Below are 14,156 nucleotides of genomic sequence, written 5' to 3'. Positions count from 1 at the left end.
TGGCCCTTCTTAAACTCCAGATACATCTCTTCCACCATGGCTTGCAATGTCTTAAAACTTTCTATAAATTGAGATTCTGATCCCATTGGAGTTTCTTCTGCCATTCTCCTCTGAGAAAAGACTCTTCCAATCTCTGGATTAGCCTCAACAAGTTCTCCTCCTAGTCTGAGCTTCAATCTAGTTAGCATTCAAAATCCAGCACAAGCTTGTCTAACTTTAACAAACCAAAACCGAAAGCTTTGATACCACTTGATCCAAAATGGATACTAAATCAAGAAGAAAAGGTATTACAGACTTATGTGCAGAAATACCTATATTATTTAGTGCAATGGATCGAAAAGATTGCAATTAATATAGACAATTAACAGTTAGAAAACATAGTAGACACACACATCAACACAACAAATAATCAAGGAGTTCACCAAACTTCTTGGCTACGTCTCCTGGTCCAGCTTTCAGTGTCAACCTCTATATTATGTCTTCAAGAACAGAGTTTACAGTTGTGAGCTCAATCAGAGCCATAACACAACAAACAATGATATTACACAGGGATTTCACTGGAAAACCTCGAGTCTAACGAGTGCACAAACTCTCCCTCTTAGTGCCTCTGATCCACTGTTCATAGCTATGTGTTTTCTCAGATTCTCTGTCTCCCCTCTGTCTCTGACCTCCTTCTCTTTGTGCTGCCATTGAATGGATTTTAAGCTTATCGACATTGTCGGTTCAATCCCCTTCTTGGGCTTTTTGGCTCCTGGCGTCGTCCCTTCATCTCCCTGCTGAGCATTTAAACAATCATTGCAAAAACGCTTAAGGCATTGAGGCCAACTGTTTACAAACGGAAGGACTGGGCGCAGGTGAAAATCCCTGAGAACACACTTTTCCGATTACACAGGGAATACATGGAAATACACTGTGGAAAATCCGACCAAAACGCCAAAGCCAGACTTCAAACGATATAAAGTCTGCCCTATAATCCTCTTGGGTCCGCCTTGATCGTAATCGCAGGTTGCATTGGCTACGGATCATAATCCCTTTGTATTCCACACCGTTGATTTGTCTTCAATCCGACGGTTCGCATCCAACTAGCTCATGCCTTCTTCACCGTTTGATCCGTGATCGCTAATCCAATGTTTGATGGCAATTTCGGGCGGCCCACTGGCACGGGGAAAACCCACCCAAAATGAGTGGTTTTCACTCTCCTACGCCATGCTACGTGTCGGCCAATGTATGGAATCGGGTGAAGCCCTTCCAATACCACTTACCGCCTGTAGCCTGCTTGAATTACCATTTACCACAGAACTCAAATCCTTCGCTGTTTAATTCATAACTCCTTCGGGTCCGCTGAAAGCCTTCCGCTTGTGTTAAGTCCTCCCTTTAGGAATCTGCGATGTGATATCTGTAATCTCCACCGTTGATCTGCACGCTCGATCAATGGTCCACGTTAAGTCGCCGATCGTGGTCGCAATTTCCTTAGGGCCGCCTCCGATATCCTCCGTTGGCCTTTCCCGATGCGATATCCCGATTTAATCTGGGTCGTTGATTTGTCCGAACTGACGACTCCTGTGCAACGAGACTTTACGCTCCGCTTCACTCTGTTTTCCGCCATTCCTTAGTGTTTTCCTTTCCGATCTCCGTTTTCTGATAGTTTGATATATATCAAGACTTACATTTTTAGAGGGTTTAAGATCCATTTTGGATCATTCATCTTCGTAAATGAAGAATTAAAACAATTCAAAGGTTAATAAATTAAGTTTTTATTAATCAACCATAGGCCACATTAAATATTTTTAATTGAAGGGGCAAATCCTCCCTTAATTTATTTCATTCTCAATTCTAAAGTCACCAATTTTTTGTTAGACTTTTAAATTTTTAAAATTTTAGAGTTTATTATGTTTTTCTATTTTTAAATGAAAATTAAAAAAAATCAAAATCATAAGTTGAAATAAAAAAATGATAAAATGTAAAAACTAAAATAAAATAAAGTAAAAAATAAAATTTAAAAAAAGAAATCAAAAAACAATCACACAAAACAAAAAAAATCGAACTTAAAATTAGAATGAATTTAACCAAACCAGAGTTAGAATGAAATCAGATTTTTTATTTAAAAAAAGACCAACTAAAACCCTAAAAGTGAAGATAAAACAAAAAATAAAAAGAAATCGAAATGCTTTTGAAATGTTTGTGTATGCAAGTGTGGAGAGGGCAACGATGGTGGAAAGAGCTTCGAGCTTGAGCTAGAGAAGATATGATGCAGGTTTGTGGAAGAAAACTGCAGGTCGAGGGTTAGTGCAGGGATGGAGCAGCGACAAAGGAGGAAACTCGACGACTTAGTTGGGGAGTACGACGACAACAACAAGGAGTATGAGGAGGGAGCCTGCAGGTCTACTCGATGGCGCAAGAAGAACTCACGCAGTGTGGTAGCAGGGATGACGAATGGACGCGAGAGCTTTTGCAGCTCGATGGAGGAGACGGGATTACACAGGTTTGTGAGCAGCGAGGGTTTAATGAAGTGGCAGATGGAGAAGTGGGATGCTGACAGGCAACGTTTGAAGGAGCTGAGAGAGGAAGAGCAAGGAAGAAGGTAGAAGGTGGCATCGTTTGAGATGAGGCAGCAGTGGAGGAGAGAAGTGGAAAATCCCAAGCAATAATGGAGAGAATGCAAAAAAGACAAGGAGTTGCAAAAAGATTCTCACACAAAAAATTTTGAAATTTTTTACAGCAAGAATGAACAGACAGCAGTTCCAGGCAGCCAATGGTAGTTTTAAAAAACCCAAAATAAACCCAGAAAAAAATGAATATTACATCAATACATTTTTTATACTTTAGATTTGGCAGTGAAACCCTTGTAAAATTTCCATATTAAAATTTTAAAACCCTTGGACTACAAAATTTTTGGATAATATCCTTGCAAAAAAAATGATTTTGAGGCTAGATCTTACCCTCACGGGCCTAGATCTGGCTTCAAATCAAACTTCTCTTTCAAATCTACAATTGTACCTGAAAACGAAACACCCAAAACCCAGATATACAAAAAAATTGAATAAAACTCCTAAACCTAAGTCATAATTTTTTTTTATAGATCTATGCACAAGAATGGTAGATCTATCAGATCTGAGGAGTATGAGTCCAACTCCGCTCCCAGATATGATAATCTAAGGCTATCAATAACCAGATCTATCAATTTCCCACACAAAAATTAGTTTTTTAAATTTTAAAAGAGATGCTTAACTCAAAACCCTTCATATATCACCACTAAAATCTTGTGATAAACCGGGAGCTATTTCGCTGGGCTCTTCAGAAAACACAGATCGAGAGTTAGTTGGTCCAACTGAAAACTTCCCCTAACGTCGAGGATCTAAAGATCAAGATTTTCTTATAAAACTCAATCCAACCATTAATATAGAGCGAGAAAATGATAATAAAATTCAGACAAATAGAGATATCTGCTATTACATTCAAAATTTAAATTATCATTTAAACCCCAGCGACTGAGCAAGATACTTGTACTCAAATTACTCTTCAAAAGCTATCATCAATGGCTTAAAACAAATTACGCTTGAAAACAACACATCTTACAATATTCCCATGTAGAGTAACACCAACGAAATTTAACCCCAAATTCTTTCTTTATTATCCAGAAATATATTACACAAGAGCTTTTTGCTTAGCACACGACTTAGAGATCGGATGGATCAACTGAAAAATGACTTCCTATTTAAAGATAAATCCTCCAACGGCTAGTTCAAGTGATCCTCGTCAAAGCAATATCGACTGTTGATGAAGATTAAAATTTCTTTTAATCTTCATTCGTCGAAATATTTAATTCTTGAGGAAATTCGAATTTTTCAATTAAATGTATTTTAATTAACTCAAAAATTAAATTTTTGAGTTGATTTCCCCAAAATTTTGACTTTGAGTTAACGCTAGGGATCAAAGGTTTAAAATTTATCGAAATAATTAATTTAACTTAGTCCTTGGACCTTTTAAAATTTAATTTTTAAGGACTGACGAATTTTGCCTTTGGAGAATTCAAATTTACCTAGGACCTAGAATCGGCTTATGATTTTAATTAATTTTTGGCTAGAAAATTTAATTAATTATGAGGTGATAAATTAATTTTCCAACCTTCAAGACACTACATCATCATTTTCATATTTTTTTACAGCATAAAGGGGAAAACCCATTTGTAATAGACCCCGTACAGACTACTTGTAGACCAATCAATTTGTAATAAAATAACTTAACCAAATAGTTAGGATTATTCCCAGACCACTTTTACATAGACTTGATCTAGAACACTAGGACTCGCCTAAGATCCCAGCGACAAAATCCATTTCGGCTTTGGGGTAAGAATGAAGGAAAACTATGCCATGGATTGATAAGACGGAAAAACTCCTAGAATGTAGATCGTCACCAGAAAAGTAGGTTTACCTAGGCCATTAAATATATGACATGGATAGATTATTTACATCATATACATGCAGAATGGGTTTACATTATAACACCTTGGAAATCAGGTTGATGATGATAGCTGAACGACACGGACACATCGATGAAGGGCTATCCCTTTTGCGAAAAAAGGGGTTGTACTGATATGGGTCATTGACACGCAGTGGTCCACACCCTCATTTGCTGAACTGAGATTTTCCACATTGAGGTTTTTTGAGGGACATTTGTCGAAAAATCTCGGTGTCTATTTTCATGTGTGTGGTCAATTCTTGTAAATTTTAGTTAGTGAATATTTCAGTAATGTTTTTATTTAGTATTTACAATAAATTAATTTGCCGAGACATATAATTTTTAAAAGATAGGAGAATAATTACTAGATAACTGTAATAATTTTCACATGGTGTCAGAGCAGATTTGAAACACAAAAGTTTATTTGAGTAGGTCAGTGCAGGGTACATGAGAGAAAGCCGAGGGTTTATAAAAACCAGAATGACTTGTTCCAAATTTACTTGGAGTTCGCTTATATTATTTTGAGGGTTTCAGAGAAATGGCTTCAGTTGGTTTATGAGATCAAGGACAGATTAGAGGGAGCATCTAACTTTGGTGTATGGAAGTCCATAATCCTGTTAATCTTGGAGGAGAATGGTGTAAAGGAGTGCACGACTAGTGTTGTAGCCATATTGATAGATGCAACAAAAATAAGATGTTAAAACTTGGCACATTATTCTGGATGGGGTCAATGATCACATCGTACCTCATATAGCATATGAAGATTTGGGGAAGAAGATGTGGGATGCAATTTGTAAACTCTATCAAGATTCCAATCTAAACGTGAAGTTAATCTCGAGGGAGAAATTTCAAAGCACAAAACAAAACAAGGTAGAAACCGTTGGGTCTTACCTTACCAAGGTGAAACGTGTTAAGGAGGAATTGGATGGTATAGATGATGAGCTCATTAGAACAACCCTTAATGGGTTACTAAGGAGTGGGATGTCTTCGTACAAGTTATTACAATTTACAGGAAGAATGGATCTTCAGATTTGGAAAGACTTTTGTCATATTTTACTTAGGAAGAACTTAGGAGTCGTCTCGTTAGCGATACTAGCAACAATTGCCAAAAGTGTGAGGGAGAACAGGACAACGTAGTTCTTGCAGGAAAGAACAAAGCAAAGAAGGGATCCAGCAAAGAGTCTAACTTCAAGGGGGGACAAGAAAGACCTATCAAAGGTCCAGTGCTATGGCTGTCACGAATTTAGCCACTATGTCAGCAATTGCCCACAGAGAAGGAAAGGTGACAAGAACGGAAAGTAACAAACGACAACTCCAGTGAATGTGGATGAGCTTTCTAGTTGGATCGAACAAGAGTTCACACTCATAGCTTGCCTAACTAGATGAGCCTCCTAGGGTGTTTGGTACATAGATAGTGTAGAGTCATTTTGAAAAGAGTTAGAGAGTACTTCTCCCCCTACAAGGAGGAGGAAATAATGTTCTAGATCAAGATGGGGAATAAGTCCAAGTGTTCTCCAATAGGGAGGGGGACAATCCTATTTCAGAGGGAGGGAGTCTAGAAATCCTATCCCAATTCAGAATGTGTTGCATGTGCTAGGAATGGGGATGAATTTGATATTTGTTTCTATTCGTCAGGATAGCGGGTACAATGTACTCTTTAGAGGGTGAAAAATATTGATTAAGCGCCAAGAGTGGAAGTCACCCATAGTAATTGGAGTCAGGAGCGACAAACTTTCTTTGACATAGGAGGATGGGCCATATCAATCATGGAGCACTTAAGTTTCTTCAGGAGACAATGACAGGTGTTCCAGAGGTGAGCACAAAGCACAATGATGTGTGAAAGGGATTTGTATTTGGGAAGTTTGCTAAGACAACTTTTATAAGGAGTGATACCAAGTCCAAAGGTGTTCTTGATTTAGTTCATTCTGATATATGTGGTTTGATGTCGACCTAGTCTCTCATAGGGTATGAACCTTTAGTGATGATTTCTCCAGGAAGACCTGTATTTACTTCTTGAAGAACAAGGATGAAGTCTTTAGTCACTTCCAAGAGTTCAAAGCTCTTGTGGAGAATTTGATAGGTAGCAAGATAAGGGTTCTTTGATTAGAGAATGGAGGTGAGTACATAGTAAAATATTTCCAGGAGTTCTGTTCTAGGGAGGGCTTCAAGAGGGGGTGGACTATCCCTTATAAACCATAGCAAAATGGGGTTGTTCAGAGAAATAACAGTGCCATATCAGAGGCAGTGAGGGCCATGCTGCATGACTAGGATAAGCCAAGATACTTATGGGCAGAGGCCAACAATACTACAATATATATTTAGAACAGGGTCCCACAAAAGGCGTCGGGAAAGAGGACACTAGAGAAAGTGTTTACAAGGAAGAAGCAAGTTGTTAGCCACTTCAAGAAATTTGGCAGCTTGTGTTGTTGTCACATTCCAGGGGAAACACGTTCCAAATTAGATCAGACTACAAAGAAGGGGTACTTTGTCAGGTATTATAAGACTTCAAAGGCATATTGGATATTTATTCCAGGGATCAGGAGGATAATTATCAGGAGAGATGTCCAATTCATGGAGGACAAGGCATATCGGAGGTCTAGAGATTTGCCAGCAACGGTTGATCATAATGAGTAGCTAACAAAAGCTCCAAGTGTAGAATAACAGAATTAAGGAGAGGATAGTACGAGTAATGTTACTAGTAATAAACACAGGCTCAAGTACAGTGTTCCAGAGAGTTCACATAACATTACCAACAAATACGTGAGATGCATTAGGAGGATGTGGATGTCCAAATTCCACCATCTACAGTTGGCAAGAGGAACCGTGAGGTTCAATAGACACTTGGGAATGCTTCGGAGTTTGTGGGGACTCTTAGGATAGGTAGGAGAGAGAAGAGACAACTAGACAGACATGTTGGCAACACGACATTGGTGAGTCAAATTGTAGATAGCTAGGCTTCCAGCTATCAGGATGCCGCACGACAATAGGTGAGGCAGGATGCCATGGTTGAGGAGTACACCTCAATCATGCAGAATGATGTTTGGGAAGTGGTGCGTAGACTGATAGACATGGCGGTGGTTGTATCACGCTGGATCTATAAGATCAAGCACAGTGCAGACGGTAGCATCAAGAAATACAATACGAGGTTTGTGGCGAAGGTGTTCACTCAGAAGAAGGGAATAGATTACGAGGATAAAATTGCTCTCGTGGCCAACTATGCTTCCATTAGGGCCGTTATCTCACATGTAGCATAGATGGAATGGCATATCCGTTAGATGGATGTCAAGATGACGTTCCTTAATGGTGAATTGGAAGAGGAAGTGTACATTGAACAACCAGAAAAATTTGTAGCACAAAACAGTGAGACCCAAATGTGCAGATTGAAGAGAACGTTGTACGAGCTCAAGCAGGCTCCCAAGGCGTGGTATGAGCGCATCGATAGATACTTGCAGGGGATGGGCTTCGTGAAGAGTGAGGCAAATGCAAATCTCTACTATTTGATGGTTGGGGGTGAACTACTCATGCTTGTCCTATATGTGGATGACTTGTTCTTAACAGGTTCATTGGAGCTCATAGATTTCGAGATGAGAGACTTGGGGTTAATGCACTGCATTCTAGGCATGGAGGTGTGGCAGACAGATGGGGAGATTTTCCTTGGACAAGGGAAACACTTCATGGAGATCTTGAGGAGATTTAGGATGGAAGATTGCAGAGCCATGTGTCTAAGGAGAAGGATGTGGACCCCAATTATACATGCATTTGATTGCCTCTTTTATGTATCTGGTCAACACTAGGCCAAATATATCCTTTGCGGTAAACTCTCTAAGTCAGTTCATGGTTGAGCCGAAGAGAGAGTAGTGGACAACAACGAAGCATGTGTTTCGTTATTTGCGAGGTACAATTGAGTATGGGATCAGATATAGTCGAGGTGATGGTGTCAGGTTGATGGGATATATTGATGTAGACTGGGCAGGCATTACAATGAACAAAAATAGCACTTTAGGATTTTGCTTCGACATGGGATCAGGGGTTGTCTCTTGGTACCGCAAGATGTAGAAGTCCGTGGCATTGAGCTCTGCGGAAGTGGAGTATATAGCAGCTAGCATGGTGACATGTGGGCCCATTTGGCTTTGGAAGCTATTAGTAGCCTTCTTTGGTTAGAAGGTTGGGATGACAGTGATACACTATTACAATTAGAGTTGCATCAGGCTATATGAGAATCCCATGTTTCATGACAGGTTGAAGCATGTAGTCATCAAATATTATTTCATCAGGGTTTGTGTATAGCGCGGGACAATCCAACTATAGTATGAACCTACATATCAACATGTAGTAGACATCCTAACGAAGGCCTTGAGGAAGGCGAGATTCATCTTCTTCAGAGATAAGTTGGGTGTTATGTAGAACACCTTCCTCACTAAGAGGTAGTGTTAGTTTTTGTAGCTTGGATAGGTGTTATAGTCTAAGGAGGTATCAATGAGGCTAAGAGCACAAGAAAATTAAATATTCCAAGCCCAATTTATTTTTCTAAGGGAAAATGTCTTAATTAGATTTTTAACCAATTTTAATTATTTTCCTAAGTTTAACTTAGGGAAAAAGGTTAATTAATTAACATTAATTGAGACAAGTCATTTCTCTCTTGTGGCTTCTAGAAAAGGTACTCAATAGAGTTAAGATGTTCTTTGCCATCGATTGGGATTAGATCTTGGCCATTGATTTCTCAACGAGAGATTATAAGAAGAAATCGATGGGCATAATGGAGACACACATAGCGAATGAGCAAGGGTGAAGTGATAGCGTGGGATTTGACACCAACAGAGGGTTTCAATAGTGATTGAGGAGAAATTTTCTGAAGAGATTTCCTTACAATGATTTCCAGTTTCTGAGACAGAAGGATGCCGAGTTTGCTAGAGCGGGTTGCCCGTTTACCAGTGCGAGTAGCCAGAGGTTCAGATCGTGTTGTCAATTGCCAGAGCGATTTGCTGGAGGTAGTGCAAGTGGCCTGTGCGAGTTGCTAGAGGCAGAATAACTTGCCAGAACGAATTTCCGGAGGCAGTGCGAGTTGCCAGAAAGGACAGTGCACATTTCAATTTTCCAGTTGGCCAGTGCAAATTGAGGAAGGAAATGTGAATTGCTAGTTGGAGGCTGAGTTTATTTTCGTAGGTTTGATTTGGTCAATGAGGGTGAAGAAAAATATTTGCCAGAGCTTTGCCAGTTTACGAGAAGCAGTCGTAATAATTTTCAATTACAGATTTGCTGAAGAATTATAAAACCCTCATCTATAGAACTTGTTTTCCCCACATTGGGGTTTTTCCAGGGACATTTGTCCAAAAATATTGGTGTCTATTTTCATGTGTGCGGTTTTCTTAGTTCCTGTGAATTTTAATTGTTGAATATTGCTGTTGTGTTTTTATTCAGTATTTGCAGTAAATTAATTTGCTGGGACAAAAAATCATTAAAAAGATGGGAGAATAATTACCAGTTAACTGCAATAATTATTTATTGCATATTTGTTTAAATCCATCTGACAGGAGTTTCACGGTGTTGCTTTGCCAATGTCTTTGCAGTCATATTTTTCTGTAAGTTCCTTTACAATTTAACATGCATAGTTCTGTTGCTTTGAGTGTAAAAAGTCAAATGAAGATCCTTGAGTTCGTTTTCTCGCTGTATTTCAAGTTGTGTGCTAAACAATAATGCATTCTTTTGCAAATATTGCATATTATGACTACTTCAAGGTTTCAAGAAACACTTTAGTGTCTTGGGGAAGGTGAGTTTTCTATGTTTTTTCCTCCCTGGACTCTCATTTCTCTCCCACTTTGTAATTTTATGTTATCCATTTCCTCCTGAACACGAGTTGCCAGGGATGATCTATCTATTATAAATAGTCCCAATATTCTTTTGCAAGGATTTTTCAGGGTAATAAAATCAATGTTGAGTCATTGATGTAGTCTTTGGGGTATTGCAGTGCTTGTTGGAAACCTCCTTTACACTGCTGTTTATTTTTCTCAGTATGCTAGGTATTGAAGAGTGTGTTTTGATTGAAGAGGCCTATGGCTGCCCTTCTCGGGAAGTGTAAGCTTAGGTACATTAATAAGATATGGGAATGCTATTTATTCTTTTCATGATGTATTGGCTTTTTACTGTCTGGAATATGGATGCGCTTTTTGGTTGAGGGTCATCTGACTGAACCCTGTATCCTTCACAGAAAACTTGTCAAATGCCCTTTCCTCTTTTTATTGATAATGAAGGGATTTCAGATTTGCAATTTGTCACCTTTTACTGTTAGTTTTTTCTTGTGTTGAAACATTGTTTCACTTATATTTTTCTCTACTATATTCTTTGTTTAACAGATGATTGGACGATCTGGGCGAACTTCCATTGGTGATATTCTGGATGATCATATCAGGCAACGTTTCGGGGTTGACTCCTATGAGCGTATTGATGGTGGCTTACCTGCTACCAAGAAACAGGCAGCCTTGCAGAAGTTTAATAGTAAGGATTCTGGGCGGTTTGTGTTTTTACTCGAAAAACGTGCTTGTGGAACAAGCATAAAGCTTTTTTCGATTGACACTGTAATAATATTTGACAGTGACTGGAACCCAATCAGTGACATACGGGCCCTACAGAAGATACATATCGATAACCAAGTTGAGTACTTGAAAGTTTTTCGGTTCTATTGCCCATACACAGTAGAAGAGAGAGTCCTGATTTATGCCAAGCAAGACTATTTACTAGATAACAGTTTGGAAAATTTCAGTGCAACAGTTTGCCATTTGCTGCTCAGGTGGGGTGTTGCACATCTTTTTGAGAAGTATGAGAAGCTTCATGATGTGAATGATCTTGATTTCAAATTGACATCTGTTTCTAGAAATGAAAACTTGAAGTCTTTATCTCAAGACATGTTAACCCGTGCACGTGACATAGCTGAGATTGATAATACACCAGCGAATGGTATTATTGCAAAAGTGCCATGGGAAGGCAGGTATGGAAAAGGTGTCCCACTGCTTGGTGAGTCAGACAGCCAATTGACAGCAGAGAAGATACCTACCAATATTTTCTGGACCAAGTTACTAAAAGGAAGGTGTATAAAAAAACATGGTACTACTGGACAAATGCAGAGGCCAAGAAGAAAGGTGCAGTACTATGAAGGATCGCCCACTAAATCTGTGTCTGATTCTGAAGATGTAGAAGCAAAGAAGAAGCGAAGACGTGTATGTGGAACACTTGATCCAATCTCAATATCCTCCTGGCTTAAGGATGCAAAAAAGTCATTGGCTAGTGAAAAGGAAATAACTGAAAACAACATTCACTTGAATGCAGATGGTGCCAAACAAACATCTAATGAATCTGTAAAAGATGATTGTGGAAAGTTTTCCCATCCTATGTGTAAGAAATCAATCACAGACATGCTCTATGGGAAACATCCTAGTCCGTGCTCTGGTTCCTGTGATGCTGATACTGAAGTTGCAGGGTCTGACTGTGAGACCATCAATGGTAAATCATACAGGGAAACACCCGATGGAGGATATAAACGTTCATTATCAGCAGCAGAAGATGCTCTCATAATCAAGGAACATGGTCATTCTTTACCTCATGGTTTCTTATCAGCTTCCACCTCACATGGTCAAGAGTTGAGTGGTTCTGGTGCTGCCTATGACAGTGCAAATCCTGAAGGTTTTGTTAGCGGAAACACAGAAACTGAGGATGGAAATGCTTTACATGTGGCAGAACAAAGTCTTCATAACAGAATAAAGCCAGATTTAGTAAAACTTTGCAAAATGTTGCAACTACCGGTAATATTTTTTTAAGAGTTAATTTTTTTTTAAGTATTCCATTAACACTACCAATAATGTATAATATGTACTTTTATATCATGTTAATTCTTAAGATCAAGTACATAGATTAGCACTTGCCTCCTCGAAATTGTTCAGAAAACATGGTAGTCTTGAGTGGCAAGTTCGGTTGCTGAGTGCCAAATTTTATACTTTTAATCCTAATATTCATTTTTAGTTGACATCTGACATTATGCTTTTTCATGTTAATGTTGTGGGCATGAATCGTGGTACACTTCCAGTTTAACAATTTTTGACATTATGCCTGGTGTTCGTAAGGATAAATTTCTGTCTCTAAGCTGTTTTTAAACCACATTCTCAATTGTTTTTATGTTATGTAAAAATTAGTTAGGGTTATGTAAAATTAGATTAGCTGTAGTATTTAGGCAAAAGGGCATGACCAAAGATCATGCCCTTTCACCAAGAGGCACCTAAGGCCTCTCTCTAAAAATGTAATCATCAATTTAGTATTCATTTATTAATAAGATATATATATATATATATTTTTTTTTTTATTTTTTTTTTTTTTTTTTTTTTTTTTTTTATTTTTATTTTATTTTTTTTCTGTTTGTCAAGAAGTTTTCACTTCATCTGGTATCAGAGCCAACACGAACTGGTGACACCCACAAGTTCTGCTAGCCATCAGGCCCTACGGGCTTTTTCAGAAAATAGCAGTGCGTGTGGATTATTCGTGTCTGCCTGGAGTGTGTTGTTACAGGCTTGAGACAACGGCGGAAGACTGCTGCCGTCATTAAGATCGAACCCTCTACAGTAACCTGCGGCAAGTTCTGCGTAGCCTACGGTAAGATGCTGAACCCTGCGGTAGTTTGAACTTCTGCGTAACTTGCGGTGAGCTCGACGGTGTATCTGCTCGAAGGTCGACAGTCAAACGTGACGGTTCATAACTGTCCATGTGTGTTAATTAAATAAACTACTATGCATCGTTAAAAAGATTTTGTTCTCCCACCATCAAATGTTGTGTCCATTGGTCAAACGGTGTGACATCAATACGTGGGTCTATATATAATTGTTGGTCGATATAGTGGCTCAAATTAATATACGTATAATTGTTGGTCAATTATACATGGTCAATATATAATTGTTGGTTTGATATATATACCATAAATCAAACTAAATTAATATAATCTAATTAATTAAAATTATTTAAAAAATAAATTTTAAAATTTTAAGCTAGTAGATAAATACACGCCCCCACAAACTCGCTCAATGTCGACAATGACAATGGCGGATTTCCAAAAAAATTGTTGGACGCAGAGCATAGGATAAATAACAACCACGATGAGGTCAATAAAAGATTAGATGGTTTCGAGATCAAGCTTAAGGGGTAGGTTGACAATATAAAAAACCTTCAAGATACGACAAATCGAATAGAAATAAAGATGGAAAATAACCGTGTCCAAACAGAAGTAGATCTCAGAGAGTCCTTAACATTGTTGAAACTTCTGTGTAAAAAGTTGAATTGTATACCCGCACAACTACTACAAGAAAATGAAGAGAATCAAGAGCACAACTCATCAGATTCAACAAAGTCAATAGACTCTCATGAAAACACTGAATCCCCAGAAAAATCAGTGACACCCCACCAAGAAGTGAGTAACGCAACTCTTACAAACAAGCAACTCTGGGATACCTTTACCAATCAACACCCCTTTTTCGCTCAACCATTAGCAACATACCAACGAAGGGCAAAAGTCGAGATGCCTAAATTCGATAGAAATGAAAGAAACAATGTTGCATGGATAAATAAAGCAGAAGAATACTTTGAGATATATGACATCAATGATGATGACAAAAAGCTCAGACATGCATCCATGAAAATGGAAAGGGAAGCATATAATTGGTATA

General features: G+C 38.5%; 1 protein-coding gene across 3 annotated transcripts in view; it reads left to right on the top strand.

Moving 5' to 3' along the window:
- Positions 1–14,156, top strand: part of LOC149225501 (uncharacterized) — a 243,680-nt gene that overhangs the window by 157,635 nt on the left and 71,889 nt on the right. For all 3 annotated transcript variants that reach the window (XM_089377104.1, XM_089377103.1, XM_089377105.1), the window contains one exon: positions 10,809–12,251. In XM_089377104.1, coding sequence (XP_089233230.1) covers positions 10,809–12,251 — 1,443 coding nt within the window. The remainder of the gene's footprint in view (positions 1–10,808; positions 12,252–14,156) is intronic.

This window comes from Pinus tabuliformis, chromosome J (assembly GCF_031772625.1).
Source record: "Pinus tabuliformis cultivar Carrire ecotype Pingquan chromosome J, CPIR1, whole genome shotgun sequence".
NCBI classification, from domain to species: Eukaryota; Viridiplantae; Streptophyta; class Pinopsida; order Pinales; family Pinaceae; genus Pinus; species Pinus tabuliformis.
This window is presented reverse-complemented; position numbering and strand designations above follow the sequence as displayed.